Source organism: Pocillopora damicornis, chromosome 6 (assembly GCF_964200805.1).
Source record: "Pocillopora damicornis chromosome 6, jaPocDami1.2, whole genome shotgun sequence".
NCBI classification, from domain to species: Eukaryota; Metazoa; Cnidaria; class Anthozoa; order Scleractinia; family Pocilloporidae; genus Pocillopora; species Pocillopora damicornis.
In genome coordinates this window covers 19,249,681-19,268,846 of record NC_142675.1, presented here as the reverse complement: position 1 = coordinate 19,268,846, position 19,166 = coordinate 19,249,681, and the positions used below count along the sequence as shown (strand labels likewise).

General features: G+C 38.1%; 2 protein-coding genes across 2 annotated transcripts; both read left to right on the top strand.

Annotated features, from left to right (window-relative positions):
* Positions 1–2,218: 2,218 nt before the first annotated feature.
* Positions 2,219–7,893, top strand: LOC113685113 (S-formylglutathione hydrolase). The gene is made up of 11 exons (XM_027202581.2): positions 2,219–2,315; positions 2,421–2,550; positions 3,186–3,274; positions 4,124–4,222; positions 4,592–4,716; positions 4,973–5,037; positions 5,553–5,607; positions 5,901–5,999; positions 6,628–6,693; positions 7,463–7,561; positions 7,708–7,893. Exons 2-11 carry the CDS (start codon positions 2,483–2,485, stop codon positions 7,786–7,788), a joined length of 846 nt encoding a protein of 281 aa, XP_027058382.2. The 5' UTR covers positions 2,219–2,315; positions 2,421–2,482; the 3' UTR covers positions 7,789–7,893.
* Positions 7,894–8,616: 723 nt separating this feature from the next.
* On the top strand, positions 8,617–17,459 carry LOC113685111 (uncharacterized). Its single transcript, XM_027202578.2, has 4 exons — positions 8,617–8,902; positions 14,510–14,855; positions 14,973–16,242; positions 16,718–17,459. The coding sequence occupies exons 2-4, from the start codon at positions 14,529–14,531 to the stop codon at positions 17,035–17,037; spliced, it is 1,917 nt and encodes a 638-aa protein (XP_027058379.2). The 5' UTR covers positions 8,617–8,902; positions 14,510–14,528; the 3' UTR covers positions 17,038–17,459.
* Positions 17,460–19,166: the final 1,707 nt, after the last annotated feature.

The following is a 19,166-nucleotide window of genomic DNA, read 5'->3' as shown; positions in this document are numbered from 1 at the left end:
GAGAGCACAAGCATCACAAGACTATCATAATTGAAACAAAGTACTGTGCTTGGACTTCAAATCTTTTGAGGTGTCAAGCTCGAGTGCACTGACACATGACTTAAAAGAAATAAAACTGCCTACAAGTGGTTCGTTTTCTTCGATTTGTTGACACTTAGTCGTAATTTCATAACGAAATGTTGCCACGAGGCCCCGCCCGTGCTATTCCCAGTCCTCTTTCTCTTTGATGGCAGTTCACACTTGAAACTTTTATTTCTCGGGTGAGACCAGTGAGAAACATTGAGATTCTACAACAGCAACCTGCATGAAAACATTTTTTTTTAAATATATATTAATTACTGTAATAAGTTTACTACAGCCAAGGAAACTCTTGCTACTGTAGAGATCAACAGCTGTGAGATTAAATGGTCGTGTGGGCAAAATTCCGACGCTTTACTACTGATGCATGCGTAGTTTTCAACTGGGCGTCAATAGTATATTCCATGATTGTTGTGTTAGAGTAAATTGTGCTAATTGCCTGATGATTCTGAAATCTTTCGGAGCCGAGCCAGCAAAGTTCTTTCTCTTTCCTATCCTTTTGGTGTTCCATATAAAAGGCTGTAGCCAGGTAAAATTGTGGGCAAATTAAGCCCACGAAACACCGGCAAAATTTTTTAATTGCTTGCTGCTCAGTAATTTTCAGAACATAATCGTTTGCCCCCGCATTTTTTCTACTAGTCTAATCCATATTTATATTTAAATCCATTACTTTCGTCAGGGCGTGCAATGGTATCTCTTTGTGGTTAAAACACGGTTTCCGCTTTCCGGATTTATTTCACCGTAAATTTGCTTGCGGTTTTCATTTGCGTAAGTTCATTGAAACGTCTGCTATTAATTAATTAGATTATGGAAAAGTCAAAAAAGATCTTAACCTCTTTTACAACGACCTTAAAGTTAATAACAGACAGCCTGTGGAGATCCGCGTCGCACATGATCACAATCTACCTATGCACCGCACACCTAGCCCTTTTATTTTCGATAGAATGAGCAAAACGGAAATTCTCCCTGTACTATCAGTAAATTTCCAAAAGAAGGTGATGATAAGATGGAAAAGATCAATTAGAAAAATGTTTCTGGTGTAAAACAAATTCTCAGAGCTAAAATCATTAACCAAAGTAAAGCGAGAGATGACGACCATCATATTTAGATCTTGGGAGTGGCGGGGTTAAAACTAAACCAGCCTCTGAGGAATTACTGAAATTCCGAGTTTCTCCCCAGGATATTCACTCTTAAAGCTGACACCCTTGTTACATGTTGCAAAGTGTGAGGTAAACTTGGAATAACACATCGTCAAACGTATATAAACAGACCTATGTTTAACCAGCAAGACAAATCAACGTCATGGTCATTACACAAAAATGTTGACATCGGCGCGAGTGTTGATAACCTTTGCCGACTAACTTCCTGGCGACAATGGTTTGAGAACTGCCGCCTAAAAAAATAACTGCATGCCAGATGTTTTCGAGAAGGGATTTTATGTTGTATAATACTATACTATTGGTTGATAGAGTATCTGATAATCTGTACTTCCCTTATCCACAGTCTATCTGCGTCACCGCTTAGTTATTCTGGGTTTCTTCCTGTGTTCTGTTATCTGTGCAGGAAACGGCAAGAAGTAGAGGCCAACGTTCATATCTCAAACATAAAAATTAAACGGTGTTTCCATAATCACGCAAAATGCAGCAGTCTTGAAAAATGAGGTTCTAGCAGCTGACGTCCAAAGCCTCGTTCTCTTGTTGTCACTGACTACTGCAGTTTCGTGCACGTTAAGAGAATATGAGTGCACTTGTTTTCTTTGTTAGCCTGAATAATAGGGGAATCATGACAGATTCTCGGCCAGAATTCAGAAATAGATATGATTTTAGCCCATTGACAGAAATAAATTTCACGGTAGAGGTTTCTGCCTTACGAGGGAGCTCCTAACATGGGCGCTCTTGGGAGAAAACTGTCAAAGTGCAGAATCTGTAACATAGGATCCTGCTAATTATTAGTTTTTCCGATTGAAGATCCAGTCAGAAAGACTTGAAGCTGAGTAAGGCGATGGTTACTGCAAGAATAGCAGCCCTGAACGAAGCATTACATCCGGCAAACTCTCACTTTTTAAAATACGGTCAAACAGACTTTAAATAGGGTAGGGAGCGGAATGTGGAAGACACCGCCATGACGACCACCCCCACCCCCCACCGTACCCTTAAAGTTCTTCCGTTTTGACAGATGGAGACCTGGTACTGCTCCCTTACGCTACCTTCCGTCTTAAAAGCAATTTTGTAAACTGGGTAAGATTTGTTAAAAAACTATTTTCCTCTTTAGTGATTTTGTTAGACATGATTTAGTTAATGAAAACGTTTAAATACTTGCTAACTGTCAGTTGTCTTTTTCAGGTATTCCAATCATCGCACGATTTCTGCATATATCTTCCAGAACCTTTACTAGGCAAGTGATCATGGCGCTGGAAGAAGTATCTAGTGCAAAATGTTTTGGCGGATTACAGAAGGTTTTCAAGCACAAAAGGTCGGCAGCTCTTGTTTTTGAGGATTCATTTATTGACTTTCAACTGTCTTGATTTAGGCTCTGTTTAATGGCATCAGCTTTCCATCAGCAACGAACTCGAGGAGAAGTATACAGGCTGATACTCCAATCGTCCAGAAATCGAAACCTCCTGGGCGTTAAATGTTATCAAATGTCCCTTAGTGATCCTTTACCCTAATGTCTACCTTTAAAATCTCCTTAATGAGTGCCATAGATTTCCTTGTGTTTTGACGCAGAGATTTAGGTGCCTAATTAAATTAATAACCCTTAGGTAATTAATTAAATCTTCAATTCTCTGCATGAACCCAGCCCAGTGCGTTACAGGAGTTAGGAGAAGATTCATCTTGATAAGCTCTGGGTGAGAAAGCAAGTCTGTAAGCATTAATGAATGAGTTGCTAGTAATTGGATTCATCCTTCAAACACAAGTATCTGCTTACTGACAGCTCATTCATTTTCTCTTTATCAAAATAATACTGTTGAGGATTGTCAACTTCTGTGATAGTGGCACAGGGTAATCCCCTCTCCACCCTCCTCCTTTGCCACCTTTTTGTGTTCCTTCTTGTTATTGTGTGAACAAAGGTTGTTGATATATGAATTCAAATTTCCTTTTTTTTAGTTCGGAACTGAAGTGTGAAATGAAATTTGCTGTGTATGTCCCTCCTCAGGCAGAGAAGGATAAAGTCCCAGTGTTATATTGGCTATCAGGTGATCACACTTTTTGTTGATGAATTAGTCTTTGTTTATAGAGTATGGGGGACAGTGACCTAGTCATCATAGTGAAGATCTTTGGAATGCAAGATCTAGGTAAGAGCTGTGGCAGGCCACTGTGTTGTGTTCTTAGGCAAGACACTTTTTTCTCAAAGTGCCTCTCTTCACCTGAAAGTATAACTGGGTGTCAGTGAACTTTCACTGAAACCTAACAAGATTCAGGAGGTAACCTGGAAATGGTCTGGCACTTTGTCTAAGGATGAGAAGTAATACTTCTAGTTGCCTTATATTACTGAAAGTGGGTTGTACTCAAGTGGGATGTGAGGCAACTTTGCTATGGTTTGGAATTCCATTTTGGGGTGAGAACATGCTTCTTTGTACCCTACAGTACTGAAACTGAGATCAGCTCAGGGAGAATAGGGGTAACCCTGCTATGGTTTGGTATTCTGTTCAAGGGTGAGCAGCTATACTTCTTGTGTTCCCATGTTACTGGAAATTGGATAAGCTTTGACAGGGTGCGTCATCTGGATAGTAAGCCACTCAAAAGCCTTACCATCACCACTGTATAAAATGAGAAGTAGTTATTTTTATAACAGTTAACTAAACCCTAATCAGGAATTATAGCTACTTCATTGTGTGGTGTTTGATCACAAAACACATAAACACAGTTTTTTGTTATAAGATTGAACTCCCTCAATTTGCAACAATACTCATAATTTGAGATGGAAGACCAGACTTATTACTAGATGAGAAACCAATGTTGAAAAAAAATGTTAGAACTCTTAATTACCTAGTAATGTTATTTTGCTTTCTTTATGGCATCGCATTTGCTCTTACCTAATTTAGGTCTAACATGCACTGAGCAAAACTTCATCACAAAGGCTGGTGCTCAACGCACCGCATCAGAACTGGGTGTGTTGATTGTGGCTCCTGACACAAGCCCACGTAAGTTTACTATTTATAAGTTTGACAATGAGATAGAAAGATGTTGAACATTTCAGAGTCATGAACATAGGACAAAGATGAAAAACCTATGTCCTTGTGGGGTATTGAACCATGGGCAGGTTTGATTTCATTGTAAGAGGCTATATCAAGCAAGCTTTAGCACACTAGTTTGTGAGTTATGCCCCGTGAAAGCTTTTTGACAAGGTAGGGATCAGCACTTGAGGAAGATGGTTAATTTGAATGAGGAGAGATAAGTTCTATGGAGCATTTGCCATGGGAGTGAAAGGAAAATACTAATTAGGCAACTGTGTTTTTTTTCCTATGAGCAGAGTTGGCAGACAAGTAACATGAAACTCTTGATTTTCATAGGATCATGTGGCATTGAAGGCGAAGATGATAGTTATGATTTTGGATCTGGTGCTGGTTTTTATATTGATGCAACTGAGGAAAAGTGGAAGACAAACTACAGAATGTACTCATATATCACAAAAGAGGTTAGTGCAGGATCTGAGGGTACAGTGGGAGTTGTGAAGGCAGTGACAATTCTCATTGTCAATCTCATTCAATTCCCAGGTATAAGATATAACATGGGAGTTAACAATGTCAGACATACACACTCTCTATATGATAACTCACTGCAGTGAGTCCAGGCTTCAAAAGTGAGATATGAACATTGTAAGCTGGGCCACTTTGGGTTACAGACATGAAGCCTTTGGCTAAATATTGTGGTATAATTCATTTTATCTGCAGCTTCCAGCTTTGATTGAAAGTAACTTTCCTGTTCTGTCAGGCAAGCAGTCCATTTTTGGCCACAGGTGAACTTAACTTGATACATATTTTTCACAGAATGGCAACCCAGTAACTGGAATCATCATTTTTATTGTATATTTCAGCAAATTTTTTTATTCTTGGGAATGCCTAAGAGTCATTACATATTTCAAGGGGGGGGGGGGTGGGAAAGGGCAAAATTAATGCATTTTATGCTTATGGAAAGTTTAAGGTGTTCAAAAAAAAAATAAGTACAATATATGGATAGTCTTTAAAGAGAATGATTATCATCATTTTTGCAAAAAAGTTCTTCTTCTAAGCAGCATCTTTATCAAATAAAAGTAATTTTCAGAGAAGTAGATTGTTTTTTGAGAATATCCTTGGCTCATGCCTTTACAATTTCATATGTATTTTTCATGTTTTTTGATGGACTGGGTTATTAACTGTTTTAAAAAAAAGTATATTACTCCATTCCAGACAATGGTGTTTTTTTTTTAGTTAGCATTTTTATACAATTTTTATTATCTGGTGAAAACTTCTTTGTTTTGTTGTCTTTATTTAGCATGGGTGGTCATGGAGCTTTAATATGCTTCCTCAAAAACCCAGGATTTTATAAGGTAAGCTTCAACAGTTTCCTGTCTTGATATTTCTTTACATGAACCATCAAAGTACTGGCCAGGGTTATTTTTAAAGAAATTTCAGGGAAATGGGTAAATCACAAAATATGAAATACTCACAAGTTCTTGGGAAATTGAAATTGAATGTAGTGGCTAGGGAAAAGAAAGGGAATTAGTTGTGTAGCTGACCAAGGTCTACAGCTGCCAACTGCTTTTTCTTGACAAAATGTTAACTTTACATGTTAACATTTTTAAATAATAGAATTATTGTTCAATCTCCTTTCTCTTCACAGTCTGTTTCAGCCTTTGCACCTATCTGCAACCCAGTGCAAGGAGCTTGGGGACAGAAAGCCTTCACTGGATATTTGGGAGGCAACCAGGAGGCATGGAAGGTAACCCTGGATTCCACTATCGTATAGCTTACCCTTAAACTGTCAAGATTCTCCCTGTTCCCTGTGCTACATTTTGATGAGATGTTTTACATAGAGAATTTGATGTCCTCTTTGTTAACACCTGCAGCTAGCTGATCAGTTTTTTTTAATCTCATCACATATTTGCAAGATGACATATGGATATTGTAAGGAGAAGTTAAACATTGGCCATTTATCGGAATTTGGGGATTAAAAAAGTACAGCATATAGCATGTGACTCAAAAACTGCAGCAATCCTGTAAATGATAAATAATTATGTCTCTTAACAAATGAAAGATATTGAATTTGTTACTGGTTTGGCCAAGAGTTTAAACATCAGTTGACAGATGTATTTCTTTTAAAATGTTTAATTCTTTAATTGCCTCTATGAGATCTGATTGTAAATTCTCCCCTCTAACTGCTACACATTTCCTTGTAAATAAGTTACAAGACTTTGGTGTTAGATCAAGATAACAACTTCTACCTGATTAGTTTGAGTGTTCTAATCTCTTGTTTGCTGGACAATGTTCAGATATTGCAGGGAGAAGTTACATGTTTATCACTTCTGTGAGTTAAAGGGTTGAATGTGTTATATCCTCTTATTTGTTAGGAGTACGATGCCACTGAACTAGTGAAAGGTTATGATGGTCCTCCACCAGACATACTCATTGATCAGGTATCAATTGAAAATTATCATTAACTGATTCTAAAAAAGTTTTTATATGATGTAGATAATTAGGGTTAATTGCCTGTGGGGTTATGTCTAAAATGAAAATAAAAATACATGTAAAAGTGAAATTCTTCCTGCTGCAATCTTTTGTTTTGTCTCTTGGTTATTGTTATTGTTTGTGTGGAGCAAAAGTTAAAACAATTTGATCCTCTTGAATTTTATGGTGGTGAAGGTTGTGGTGGCCTAAAGGGTCCTAAGCTTGACTCAGGTCAGAATGTCTGGGTTTTAGCCCCTAAAGGGTCATTGAAATGGGCTCTTAGCCAAGAAGCTTAAATCTCATAGCTTTGCTCTATTCAAGAGTATCAAACAGTAGTGGCAAACTGTTTTGGAAATCTGAGAAATTACTAATGGATAACTTGCAGTGTGTCAGCATTCTCACCACAATTCTAGAAGCAATAAGAGTCAGTTTTACAGGCCAGCTCTAAGGAATGGCGTTTTACTATCTTAATCTTCTGCATCCTGACATTTGCATGCATATTCTCCATACTGTTCTCTATACACTTCTTCAGTTGCCAACAGGGAGAATTTGTTCAATAATCAAGAGCTTCTAGGGTTGGTGATCATTTCCTCTGTTCCTGTGATCTTCTTCGTGTGTCATTCAAGGGTGATGGTGCAAGGATAAATTAGATGTTGGTCACTCTTAGGGGTAAAGGGTTAGTTAAAAAGTGTGCATTATGATTCAGTTCTTGAATGGTCCCTTTTTTTTCCTCTGTAGGGTGTAGCTGATGAATTTTACCCATCTCAACTGCTTCCAGAGAACTTTGTTGAGGCTTGTAGGTCAAAGAATGTACCAGTGACCTTGAGATTGCATGAGGTACATTAACTTCATTGACACAATGTTTTGATGCCCATAATTAGCTGGTTAGATGGAGAAGACTGTAAAAATCCGATATCTTACTTTGCGAACAAGTATTGCTACTTTTGAGTTTGTAATGAAGACTGTTTTTTTTCTTTCCACAGGGCTACAATCATAGTTATTACTTTATTGCATCTTTTGTCGAGGATCATATCAGACATCATGCAAGATATCTCAACGCCTAAAGAGATTGTGAAGGGAATGTGTTACACTCGTCTCAACGGAAGTGAAACTATGATATGTCATCTTAGTTAGATTGAAGTAAAATACAATTTTCGTAGAACTGTCAAGTGCACTTGTCTTGCGGTGTAACAAGGTCGAAACCAAGGAGTTAGGTCACAGGGTTAGGGGGTCTAAGGATGCACGGAACCTTTCATCTTGCGAAGAAAAGTGATCATTTAATTATCGTAATAAAATAACCTGGCATGTCGCAAACTTAAGTAATATGATGGTGTAGGAAGTGCCATGTAAAAATCCCTGCCACGTCACTGTATGGGAGGTCCATAACTTTCCAACGATGGGCTTGGATATAACCTTTAGCCCGATCTTCGACGGCATTTCTGAAGGTGGAAATTCGGTTTTTAATTATACAGAACGAATCAGTTCGATAAAAAATTCATTACTTCCTTTGGTGGCTAGCCCGACATTTAAGGTACTTCGTTTCAGTTCGGCTGATTTTCACTAATGCGATGGACAATAATATCAGCGACACCAAGTATGGATATATACGACTTAATAATAGTAAACGAACATGAACGTGCGTAATGTATTTCCGGAGTTCTGACATTTCTGACAATAAGGCCTATTGAAATAAGTTTCCTTCCCGATTCGATCCTTATGTTCAGTGGTTTAAACAAAAGGTCAAGATCAGTAGCTATGCAAAACACCTTTGCCACTGGGACCCTGGAAAGATGACCCCAAAAACTAGAGGTTAATCGTGCAATTCTGGCCTTTATTTACGTTTAACAAAGGACAATATCTGATGATTCTAGTCCGGATATCACGTGACTGCTTATCCTCCACGCGTGACATTGTTTTCCCGCCAAACAAAAGCTTTGCATTTTAAAAGAGTTCTTTAGAGTAATTTCATGCTTTTTGCCTTCGTTTAAGCACAATTTTAAACGCTTGGGTAAATATTTTTCTTGAGTAACCGAACTAGGGAAGGACATAACGATATCTGTGGTGACCTTGTGACATATCAGGTCGAAGGAACGGTGACAGAGCGTTCCAGTGCTTCACAGCACGGTGTGAACTATAGTCGTTCGTTTCATACTGGCAAAACATCGCTACAGCTGAACGGTAAGTGACGCGATTAGAGATTTTTAAGTCTGTATCACGAATGGTGGCGTTAGTACTCATAAACATCAGTCTCTGAGCTACAACAACTTGAACACATGTCGCTGCATATCGAGTACGCAATGAACAATATGTCTGCGCGACCACAATGGGATAGCATGATGGTAGAACATATTGTTAAGTGTGTTTTGCCCAAATCATTGAATCAGCGTCAAGTTTTATAAAATCTCAGGGATATGGAGAGCCTTTTAACCAAATTCGAATGGTATTTTTCCACTAAAGGCCAACACTGTTTACAGCAAACAGAACGATAGAAGACAGCCTTAACTTCATTCCCAACGATACCCGGGTTAATACTGAGATGTTTGGCAATGAAGTTGTCTGGATATTAACACAATTGGTGATTTTCTTATTTCTGAAAGAACACTTTTTCTTGATTACTATACCTTAAGCATGATACTGATATTTGTGACAAGACCAACAAAAGGTACATTATTGACATATTTGCACGACAACATTACTTGCAACACCAGCATTATTTGCAAAACTCATTTTGCTTTCAAAGCTACTGTTGCTTGCAGTTGCAATTGTGTTATGGTTAACTTGTAATATCTATTCTCTGTGAAGTAAGGATAGAACCAGTTAATGTGGTCAAAACAATATTTTAAGATACTATTATGTAACTACATAATGCTCTTGTTCCTGAGATTATATTGATATTTCATGAAAGATTTATGTGACAATGGGAACTCTCAGTTTCTAAAACCCACATTTCAATTTCTACAAGGAATGAATGAATTTGTAGAAATCAATACAACTGAGAAAAAAAACTCAGTGCAGCAGGTTCTATTTGAGAGCAAAAAATTTTTTTATCGCTCACTGTTATTGAAAGCATTGGTACTATATCTTGTTGTTCTGTCTGATTATGTGGTTGAATATAGTCTTGAAAAGGACTTATGTTGGGTCCGTGGCGGTGAATGACATTTTGTTGCACAACCTGAGTGGAAATTATCTGAAGAGTGACTGAAGAGTTATTTGTCAAGTGGAGGGTACAAATCAGCAGGGGTTTGAAAACAAGCAGGTGGCTGCTGCTGGCCACCTGATAACATGTCACCAGTTACTTTGGCCAAAATATTTACCTTTGGCCCATAATAAACTTTTCATTGTCACCTACTTTTGCCAACTCTGACACCTTCTCCAAAACATTTTGAAACCCCTGAATCTGATGGGTCAGATTTTCTGCTAAGTTGGTGACTGTATTAACCCTTTACACTATCATGCTGTTCTCTATACATTTCCTAAGGTGCTGACAAGGAAATTTGTTTAAGAATGAAGAGCTTCTTTGGTTGGTTATTATTTCCTTTACCCTCGTGATCTTAATGTGTGATTCAATCATTCAGGGGTGATATTGTAAGGAGAAATTAGATGCTAGTCATTCTTAGGAGTCAAAGGGTGATAAGACTCTGATACAGTCTGTTGGTTTTAATTGACTAATTGCGGCTGACCTCTCAAAATTCTTTACTTTTGTTTGGCCCAGATTCATGTGTCAGAGCTTTCTTTTGTAAATGTTGGGTCTTGATGACCTTTACCGGTATGTGAAACATCTTTGTATTTGTGACAATTTATTCACATGCCAAGTCTGCTGAGTGGTAATTCCACATTTTACAAACAAGCAAGCAAACAGCCAATCATCAAAAGAAATGAAAATAAGATTTCTATAGTGTAGTTCTTTAATGAAAAATATGACAAAATGTGATACTTTGAGGATTTTTGATGTAAATGTTTAAACCTATCAAACATTGACCAACACACTTAAGAATATTATATACTACTATGTCATGTTATGATAATATTCATATACTAGTTTGAATGGAAACTTTCCTCAAACTTAGTGTTAAGTTTTTGAATTTTTTTATAGTTTCTGTCAGTTTTTAGTTTCTTTGGATGGCCTCACAAGTTCACAGCTTTGATTTTCCTATGTGTTTAGATGAAGGTTGTATAAAGGTGCGGTTCTTACAAGAAAATTGTCAAAATAGTTTTCGTGTTGGTCAAAAGTACAACTTGCATTATATTAAGAACAGCTGCTGGGAATTATTTTTGTAAAATCGATTTGGAAATTGAAAATATTTCAAATCACTCTTGCCATTTACCAACCTGCTGTAAACTTATTGAAATTTATAGTGGGTATATCTCAACCCCTTCACATCCTAACATCAGCATCCATATTCTCCAAACTCTTCTTTATACATCATCACATACATGATTATAACACTCGTTTTAATAACAACATTTGTAAACCACAATCAAAGCGTACATGGGGTCAGCATCGGTTTGTTTGTCATGCAGTAGATGACTGGAACGCTCTCCCAGACGGCATTAGGAACATTTCCGATTTTTCAGTTTTTAGATGTCTTGTTAAAAACATGTAGTCTCTTCTATTGATTATACCCTTTTATCCTATTCTTGATAACCATATTTATATTTTCTGTTATCCTTACGTTAGATTTATGCAGGGCCTCACTGAAAACCACACTTTGTGACGTGGGCTCCCTGTCAAAAGATCTTATTATTCATTATTCATACATTTCCTTTGGCTAGGACAAGGAGAATTTGTCGAACAATCAAGAGCCTCCTTAGCTGGTGATCCTTTCCTTTATTCTTGTGACCTTAATTTTTGATGTAGGGATTATGTTGTATGGAAAATTTGATGCTGGTCACTCATAGGGGGTCAAAGGGTTCATATGATAAATGTTGACATGACTATTAGCGGGGTACAAAGGACTGAGGGCTGACTTTTAAAGTTGCTGTTGACTGCAAACAATCTCTATTCTTCAGATGATCCACTGCATGAATGATAAAAATCTGCCCACTGACCTTCTGGCCACCTTACTAGTACTCTTATTATTCAGTTATTGACAAATCTCGTCATTCATGATTTGCATATGAGATACAGAAAGAATTCCCATCATTTTAATGCCTGCTGGATGCACCATGGATGTTTTGTATACACTCAACTGAGTGTTTACAATGAACGATGAGACCTTACGGCTCCCTGAGTACAAACGTACACAATATCACCATCATTAGCTTGTGGTGAATGATGGATGGAAGCTATCTATGCTTTCCTGGGAGAAATAATTATAATAGCAAAGGATTTCATATGTAGTGAAAAAAATTAATTTCTGATTATGTCCATGGATCTGAACGAACGTTTCCCATAAAGTTGTTGGTTCTCATCAGCCAGGGATCGTGCTTTTTAGGTGTCAGCGTTTTATGCAATTGAGGGAGTAAACTGTGGTTCTGCATGTCCTTTGAAGTCATGTGAGAACATCATGATTTGAAAACCGGGGATAGCATGCAGATATAAAATGTATTCATAACATAGCTGGCAAATTAAGGCATCCAATAGAGCGAGTGTGCTTCATAATCCTGTTGTGCGCGCTAATGACGCCAACAAACAAATGCCTCGCGACTGAAATTTCCCTCCGCTTCCCGACCGGTTAGGTCGCGAGTTTGAGATTTTCAAGATGATTTATCCGTTCCATGAAAGTTAATCTATTCCGTTTCAAGCGATGGTCTTTTAACTCTTAACCCTTTACACCCTAACATCAGCATATATATTCTCCATACTGTTCTCTATACATTTTCTAAGGCGCTGACAAGGAGAATTTGTTTAACAATCAAGAGTTTCTAAAGTTGATGATCATTTCCTTATTCTTGTTACCTTAATGTGTAATTTAGCGTGATGTTATAAAGAGAATTTAGATGCTAATCATTATTGGGGGTGAAAGGGCTAAAAGCGATGGAAAGAGCTTTCGAGCGAATTATATTACGATTCCCAAACGCGATGCGAATTATGGATGGAAAATGAAAACTGCATTTGCTGACAAAAGTGGAGCTTCGCTAATTTTGGAAATTCTTTTGCCTTGTGAATATTATTTTTTGTGTAGATTGTGCAACAGAAGATTTTGATTTTTATTGAATTTAATTTGAAATCACTCGTGATCTGATCTAATTGGCTCTCACCAGTGCAATTTATGAATAAATTGCACCATTTTATACTCTAAATCGCATCTATTTCTCAGCCAATAAAACAACTCTACTAACACACCACAATCAATCAAATTTCAAGCCCTGTTTAAATAACAAATGAATGAAGGGGTAAGTTTCTAAAGAAACTGTGGTGCTGCGTCGGTGGGAGAGTATAGCAGGTAATTTAGTGTTAACAACTGGGTTGAAAACGTAAATTAGCCACCGTAAAGAGTAAAAAAGCTGACGTTTCGAGCGTTAGCCCTTCGTCAGAGCGATTAGAGGAATTGTGGGTTGTGTATGGATTTATATGTAGAAAGTGGAGCTACGCCATTGGTGGGAATATGGTGACGAAAAAACAGGAATAAATTAGTTGAATGAAAAGCGCTCGTTGATTCCGTGGGGATTAAGGGTGCCGATTTGAAATATAAATTTTTGTTCTAGTGTTTTACGGCTTTCCGAACTGCCTAGATGTAAGGAAAGGCCGCAAACTGCCATATGCTGTTTAGAATGATAAGGAAGATTAAAGTGTCTAGCGACTGGCTTGGATGCGTCCTTGTCATTTATTTCCACATCGCGAAGGTGTTCTCGGAATCGGTCACCCAGTCGTCTTCCTGTCTCGCCGATGTATAACTTATTGCAATAAGTGCAAGTTATGCAGTAAATAACATTGGCGGAGGTACACGTAAAGTGATCAATGATCTTAATGGATCTTTTGGGTCCCGATATTTTCTCTACGTTGTGAATGAAAGGACAAGTTTTGCATCGTGAGCGAGCGCATTTAAAAGTTCCAGATTGGTCATTGGTTTGAAATGAACTCCTGACTAAAAAGTTGCCTATGTTTTTGTCACGTTTGAATGATATAAGTGGGGGTTGCGAAAAGATAGTGCCAGTCTCTGAATCGTTTTGGAGTAATTTAAAATTTTTAAGAATGATAGATTTAACTGCGTGGTTGTGAGGGTGAAATGTAAGAGTAAATGGAATGCGATCCGTGTTCTCCTTCTCGGCCGTTTGTAGTGCTGCCTGTCGATCGATTTGTTGGGCACGGTGGTAGCCCGCTTGAACGACAGAAACAGGATAGCCGCGTTTATCGAAAAACTGGCACATTGCCTCTGATTTTTCGGAAAAATTTTCATTTAACTAATTTATTCCTGTTTTTTCGTCACCATATTCCCACCAATGGCGTAGCTCCACTTTCTACATATAAATCCATACACAACCCACAATTCCTCTAATCGCTCTGACGAAGGGCTAACGCTCGAAACGTCAGCTTTTTTACTCTTTACGGTGGCTAATTTACGTTTTCAACCCAGTTGTTAACACTAAATTACCTGTTTAAATAAATCTATCAAATTGCAGGAAAATTAGAGACAACTTTTGCAACTTTTTAAAAATCAGCTCAATATACAGCAGTAATAAAATATTTGTCCACTCAGACTATAAAAACTTGTATTGAGCGACTGAATTTTGCGATTTCACAATCGATGTAATATTTTGTTGACAGGAACCTTAACTTCTATAATGACATGTTAAGGGTAGTGATCCATCTGAGAGTGACGTAATGGGATTTGTTTCTTGTAGGAGTGGAGGCTCCGAGGATATGGAATTAGCTACTCACAGTGAGTGTTGTGATAAGCGCGTTGATGATAAGGATCTTGTGAATATGTATGGAGGTGTGGCATATGACCATGATAGCATGCCAAAACTTCTTGCTGTGCACTTTTCAGCACATGAAAGAGTGAATTCAGGGGTCAACCATGCAGAAAAGCCACAATGTTCCACGGTGGAGTCGATGATCAAGAACTGGCGCTCGATTTTAATTGGAATCAGAAGCAGCTCAGAAGGACTTGGGGAATTAACCAGCCAGAGATCATATATTGATCTGAAAGAACATTTAGAGTCGGTTACAAACGTGAAAGGAGTTTCGGTGAGTCTGTTTATTGCTGTAATGTACCAGCCTTGCTACAATCTTAAGTGATACTCTGGACTTAGGACCTTAAAAAATTGATTCCTCTTTAGACGTATTTATATTATTATTTTGCAGTTGACGGAGTTTGGTTTGGAGCATTTCATTCAACGTAATTCACGAGCTTACAATTCGATATCCTCAACTTCGGCCGCAAGGGAATTTTATGACAAGAGATCACCATATAATGGGACGTTGGTAAACGACCACGATAACTCCGATACGAAATACAGGTTAAGCTGTGACAAGATTGCCACAGGCGATAATCAAGCAGGCAAGTCACTAATACGTCACTTGTTGCTTAACAAGAATGAAGACAATTTCAAGTGCTCAGCGGCTGTTGCAGAATTGATCCCACCATCTGAAACATGGTCCTCTTCGGTTAATTTAAGCGCAAATTCTTTTACAGCCTCTGACCTCGGGAAGCAGAATAATGACAAGTTAGAGACCCTTGAATGGCGTAATGTTGGTGTGTTGGCCGATACTCAGAAATACTCTTTTGAGTTTTATACTGACAAGAATTCAAAGCTTTTTACAGACAAGGATTTGAAAGCATCATCTGGCAATGACTGTCGTCAACGAAAAGCAGATAAAAGCGTCAAAACTGAAAATACACCTACCTCTTCCATGAAAACTCATGATTTCCCCGTCGGCAAAGATATTGGAATTGCTGATCGTTCAGAGGCAGACAAAAAGAATCCAAAATCCTCCTTTGGTAGTGTCAAGTTATTAGAAATAAATCCGCTTGGATGTGACGCAAAGAAACGTCAAACTGACTGCCTAATACCTCGCAAACGGCCACGGAAGTCATTTCCAAGGAAGCTCAATCCAGGCAGAGGAAATTTTGATCTTGACCTCCTTAGCAACTGTAGTGAAGAAACGCTAAGTGCTGATGAAATAACTCCAGAGCTGTCCCCTCAGCGGTGCACATCAGTGGCCTCTCCCGTTCACAAGGATGGGTGTACTTCAATGCTTTCTTCTAGACGTGACCTATGCAAACCAGTAGTTTCTTTTGGGAAAGGACAGCAGAGTGCAACAGCGGTTTCTGCAGTAAAGGATGAACAAAGTTCAATTGTGGCTTCCTTTGAAGAGGAAGTGAAGGGTTGTGAAGGTAGTTGCGCTGAAAGGGAAGAACAGAGGTCACCAGTAGTTTCTACTGAAAAGGAAAAGAAGAGTGTGGTGGCAGTTCAATGCAATACAGAACTTCCTCCTGAAAAGGAAGTCCAGAGTATATCTAAAGTTTCTCTCGAGAAGAGAGACCTATCTGAAGCTTGTGTTCTTCCTGAAAGCATGGGGTCTCATCGAGTATCACATAGGGGGACAAAAATAGTCTTCAAGAGGACCGGAGGTAATGATGAAAGGCAGAGAACGTGTGTGTGTAATTGTTAGTGTGTATAGATAGTGTTGCATGGGATCAAGGGCTCTCAGTATGGTGATTTAATATTTCGAGCGTAGCGCTTGAACTTTTGTGGAAATATCCTTTCAAACACTAGCCCTTTTTCAAGACTATTTGTCTAAGTTGCCGATCAAATGTGTGTGGAGAACACAAAGGAGAAATGAGAACAATATTGAAAAGGGAAACACATACAAAAAGCTTCAAGCGCGGGGAAACGCTAGTGACTTAGTGTCGATGTTGCAGCTATTTCCAGTTTGCAACTGAGACGGTGTCGCAAGTGTTCCTTTTTTTGTAGCTTCTGTTTTATCACTCTCAGAACGTGATGAAGTAAAACCAATGATTATTAGATTCCGGGTGACATTCGTCCATTCGTCACTCACACGTTGTGCCTAAATATCGAACAATTTGTTTTTACTTTTGATCTCAGGTGTATGGTCAGTTTCCTCACCGACGAACTTAGGGGTCGGAGCAGACAGAGCGAGTAAAGAAACGTGTAGCTCTGGCAAACCCATGCAAAGTACTGGGAATGTACCCAATGCTGCTCAAGATTTCAACGACCTCTATCGTGAAAAACCAACTGAAAAGATTTGCGTTTTCACCGGTCGGCCAATTGCTTCTCTTTTAAGCGCTGAGGAGCCCTGTTTCTCTTCCGCGTTAGATCGGGAAGCACGCATCAAGGAACTACTCATTAGACAAGAGAAGCTTTTGGCACAAATGCGGCAGCAGACAGTGACGTCTCAAAACTAACCAGAATGATGCACAACCAGTTACACAGTATTATAATTGTCGCAAGCGGTTTGGTTGTGTTTTGTTTTTATCTCATATATAGACTTTTACTGCGTAGAAAGTTTTGGTCTTTCTGCAGCAAACCAATGGATGTTGGTGTTTACAAAGCAAGGTCTTTTTTACGCTTACGAAATGCTTTCTTGGTGATAAGTTCTTGTTTTCGTAATATAGTGATAAATTGCTGTGGATACTATTTTTCCTTTTATAATAGTTACTTTGCAATTTTGCAGTCAAAATTCCTAAAAGCTACCTTTCGCGCTCCATCAGTCGGTATAGCGACAAAAACTAGTTAGATCATTTAAGTTTGAACATTCAAGTAGTATACACCTTTTGTTTCAATTACACCTTCATTTGAATTACATGAAATTTGATCCTTGTGCTAATGTCTTACAAGTCCTTTGTTTTGTGGAGCCTTTTTGTCTCTCCGTAGATTTTGGAGAGTACAACAAAATATACTTACGCTATTAAACATCTTAAAAGAAAAAAAAAAAAAAGAAGGAAAGACCAGACAGGAGACGTTGCCAAAGAAGTTCAATGCCAAACTGTTGGGATTCCATGTTGTAACTAACAGGACTTCAGCCGAAGTTATTGACACAACATATAAACCACTTTCCTCTCAGTGACAAATTGTAGTCGTGGTGTTCGGAGTTATCGAATGTTAGAAATTTTGATTCGTAATTGAGCATATAAGGATAAGGTAGACCTTCGCAGGTGTCTTTCGCGAAGGAAAGAAAATTTTTACGCGCTATTTAAAGCATAACCACCATAAACTATGTATAAATGGAAAGGTTATGAAATGCGCTATCCGGCCTAAAACGTTCCCGTTTTTGCATGACTTAGTGGGAAAATCGAGTGAAGTGCGACTTTGAGCCAATTAATCGGCTATCAAATCTGACCACAGACAAAAATTCTGCACAATTTCATTCCTGAGGGGTTCGTCTTCAAAATCGTTTTGCGCCGAAAACTTTTTTCCTGTTTGTTTATTGATTTTAACCGGGCTGAGCGTTTTTTATTTATTTTTTTAGTTTACCTTCACGGGCCATTCCATAATAAAAGCTTCTTTCAATATGGTAACAGCAGATGAACTGCATTACACTTAACCAATCAAATTTGTACGAAACGCAATGGCAGTACAAAAAGTTTTATGATTCTGTTAAATTGCTGTATTTAAGGCTTACTATTAGTGAGTGTTTCTAAATGTGTCTTCAACTAATAATGCCACGTGTTTTTAGTATTGTTCCGGTTTATGAGAATTACGCTTAGGCGTTAGATTCTGAAAACGTATCATGGGCTGATTTCAGGTTTTATTATACAGTGATTGCCAACACTTAACCCCCAGAAAATCATGTTTAATAGAATAAGGCCGGGAAAAATAATTCCAGCGGAAAAACGAACACGGCCATTGAGGCTCTGAGCTGGATAGGGTTCACAGGGTTTAGTAAAATTACACAGGGGGTCTGTTTTTACCCCTCAACCAATACATCTACCTGCTGTCCCCCCTCCACGAAGAATCAATTCAATTTTCAATTTTCGAATTGGATTTATATTAATCGCCTTTACTGCTATGATCTACTGAAAAATGTGATTCTTTGGAGTTCAGAGCGACATTTGCCGTAGAAATTCTTTTTAATTGACAAAGCTTTCACAGCTAACAGAAGGGAGAGTTTTAAAATTAATTAAATCATTCTGATTAGTATCTTCAGTTATTCGGCACTTCTTCCCTTAAAACGTTGTCAAACCGGCTCAACCATTACTGTTTTTTTTTTTTGACAAATTACTCAGCCGTTTTTTTTTTTTTATGTTGACAAACCATTAGCTTTTAAATTTCTTTCTAAGGAAGATCTAAGCAATAATTGATTAAAATTCGACCGTTGTTTACATTTGGTAGCCGACTAAGAAAGGCGCAAAATTCTAGCTCTGATATACACTAATGCAAAATCCGCCTCCAAATCGTCAGTCAGCCGAAAGGTATGTTTTATAAAAATTTTTACTTTTCGAGACATCTCTTTTGCTCATTTTTCAAACTTATCTTCCAAGTGAGTTAAAACAAAATATGTCTTTGATGAATACATGTATGTACTACGATGAGG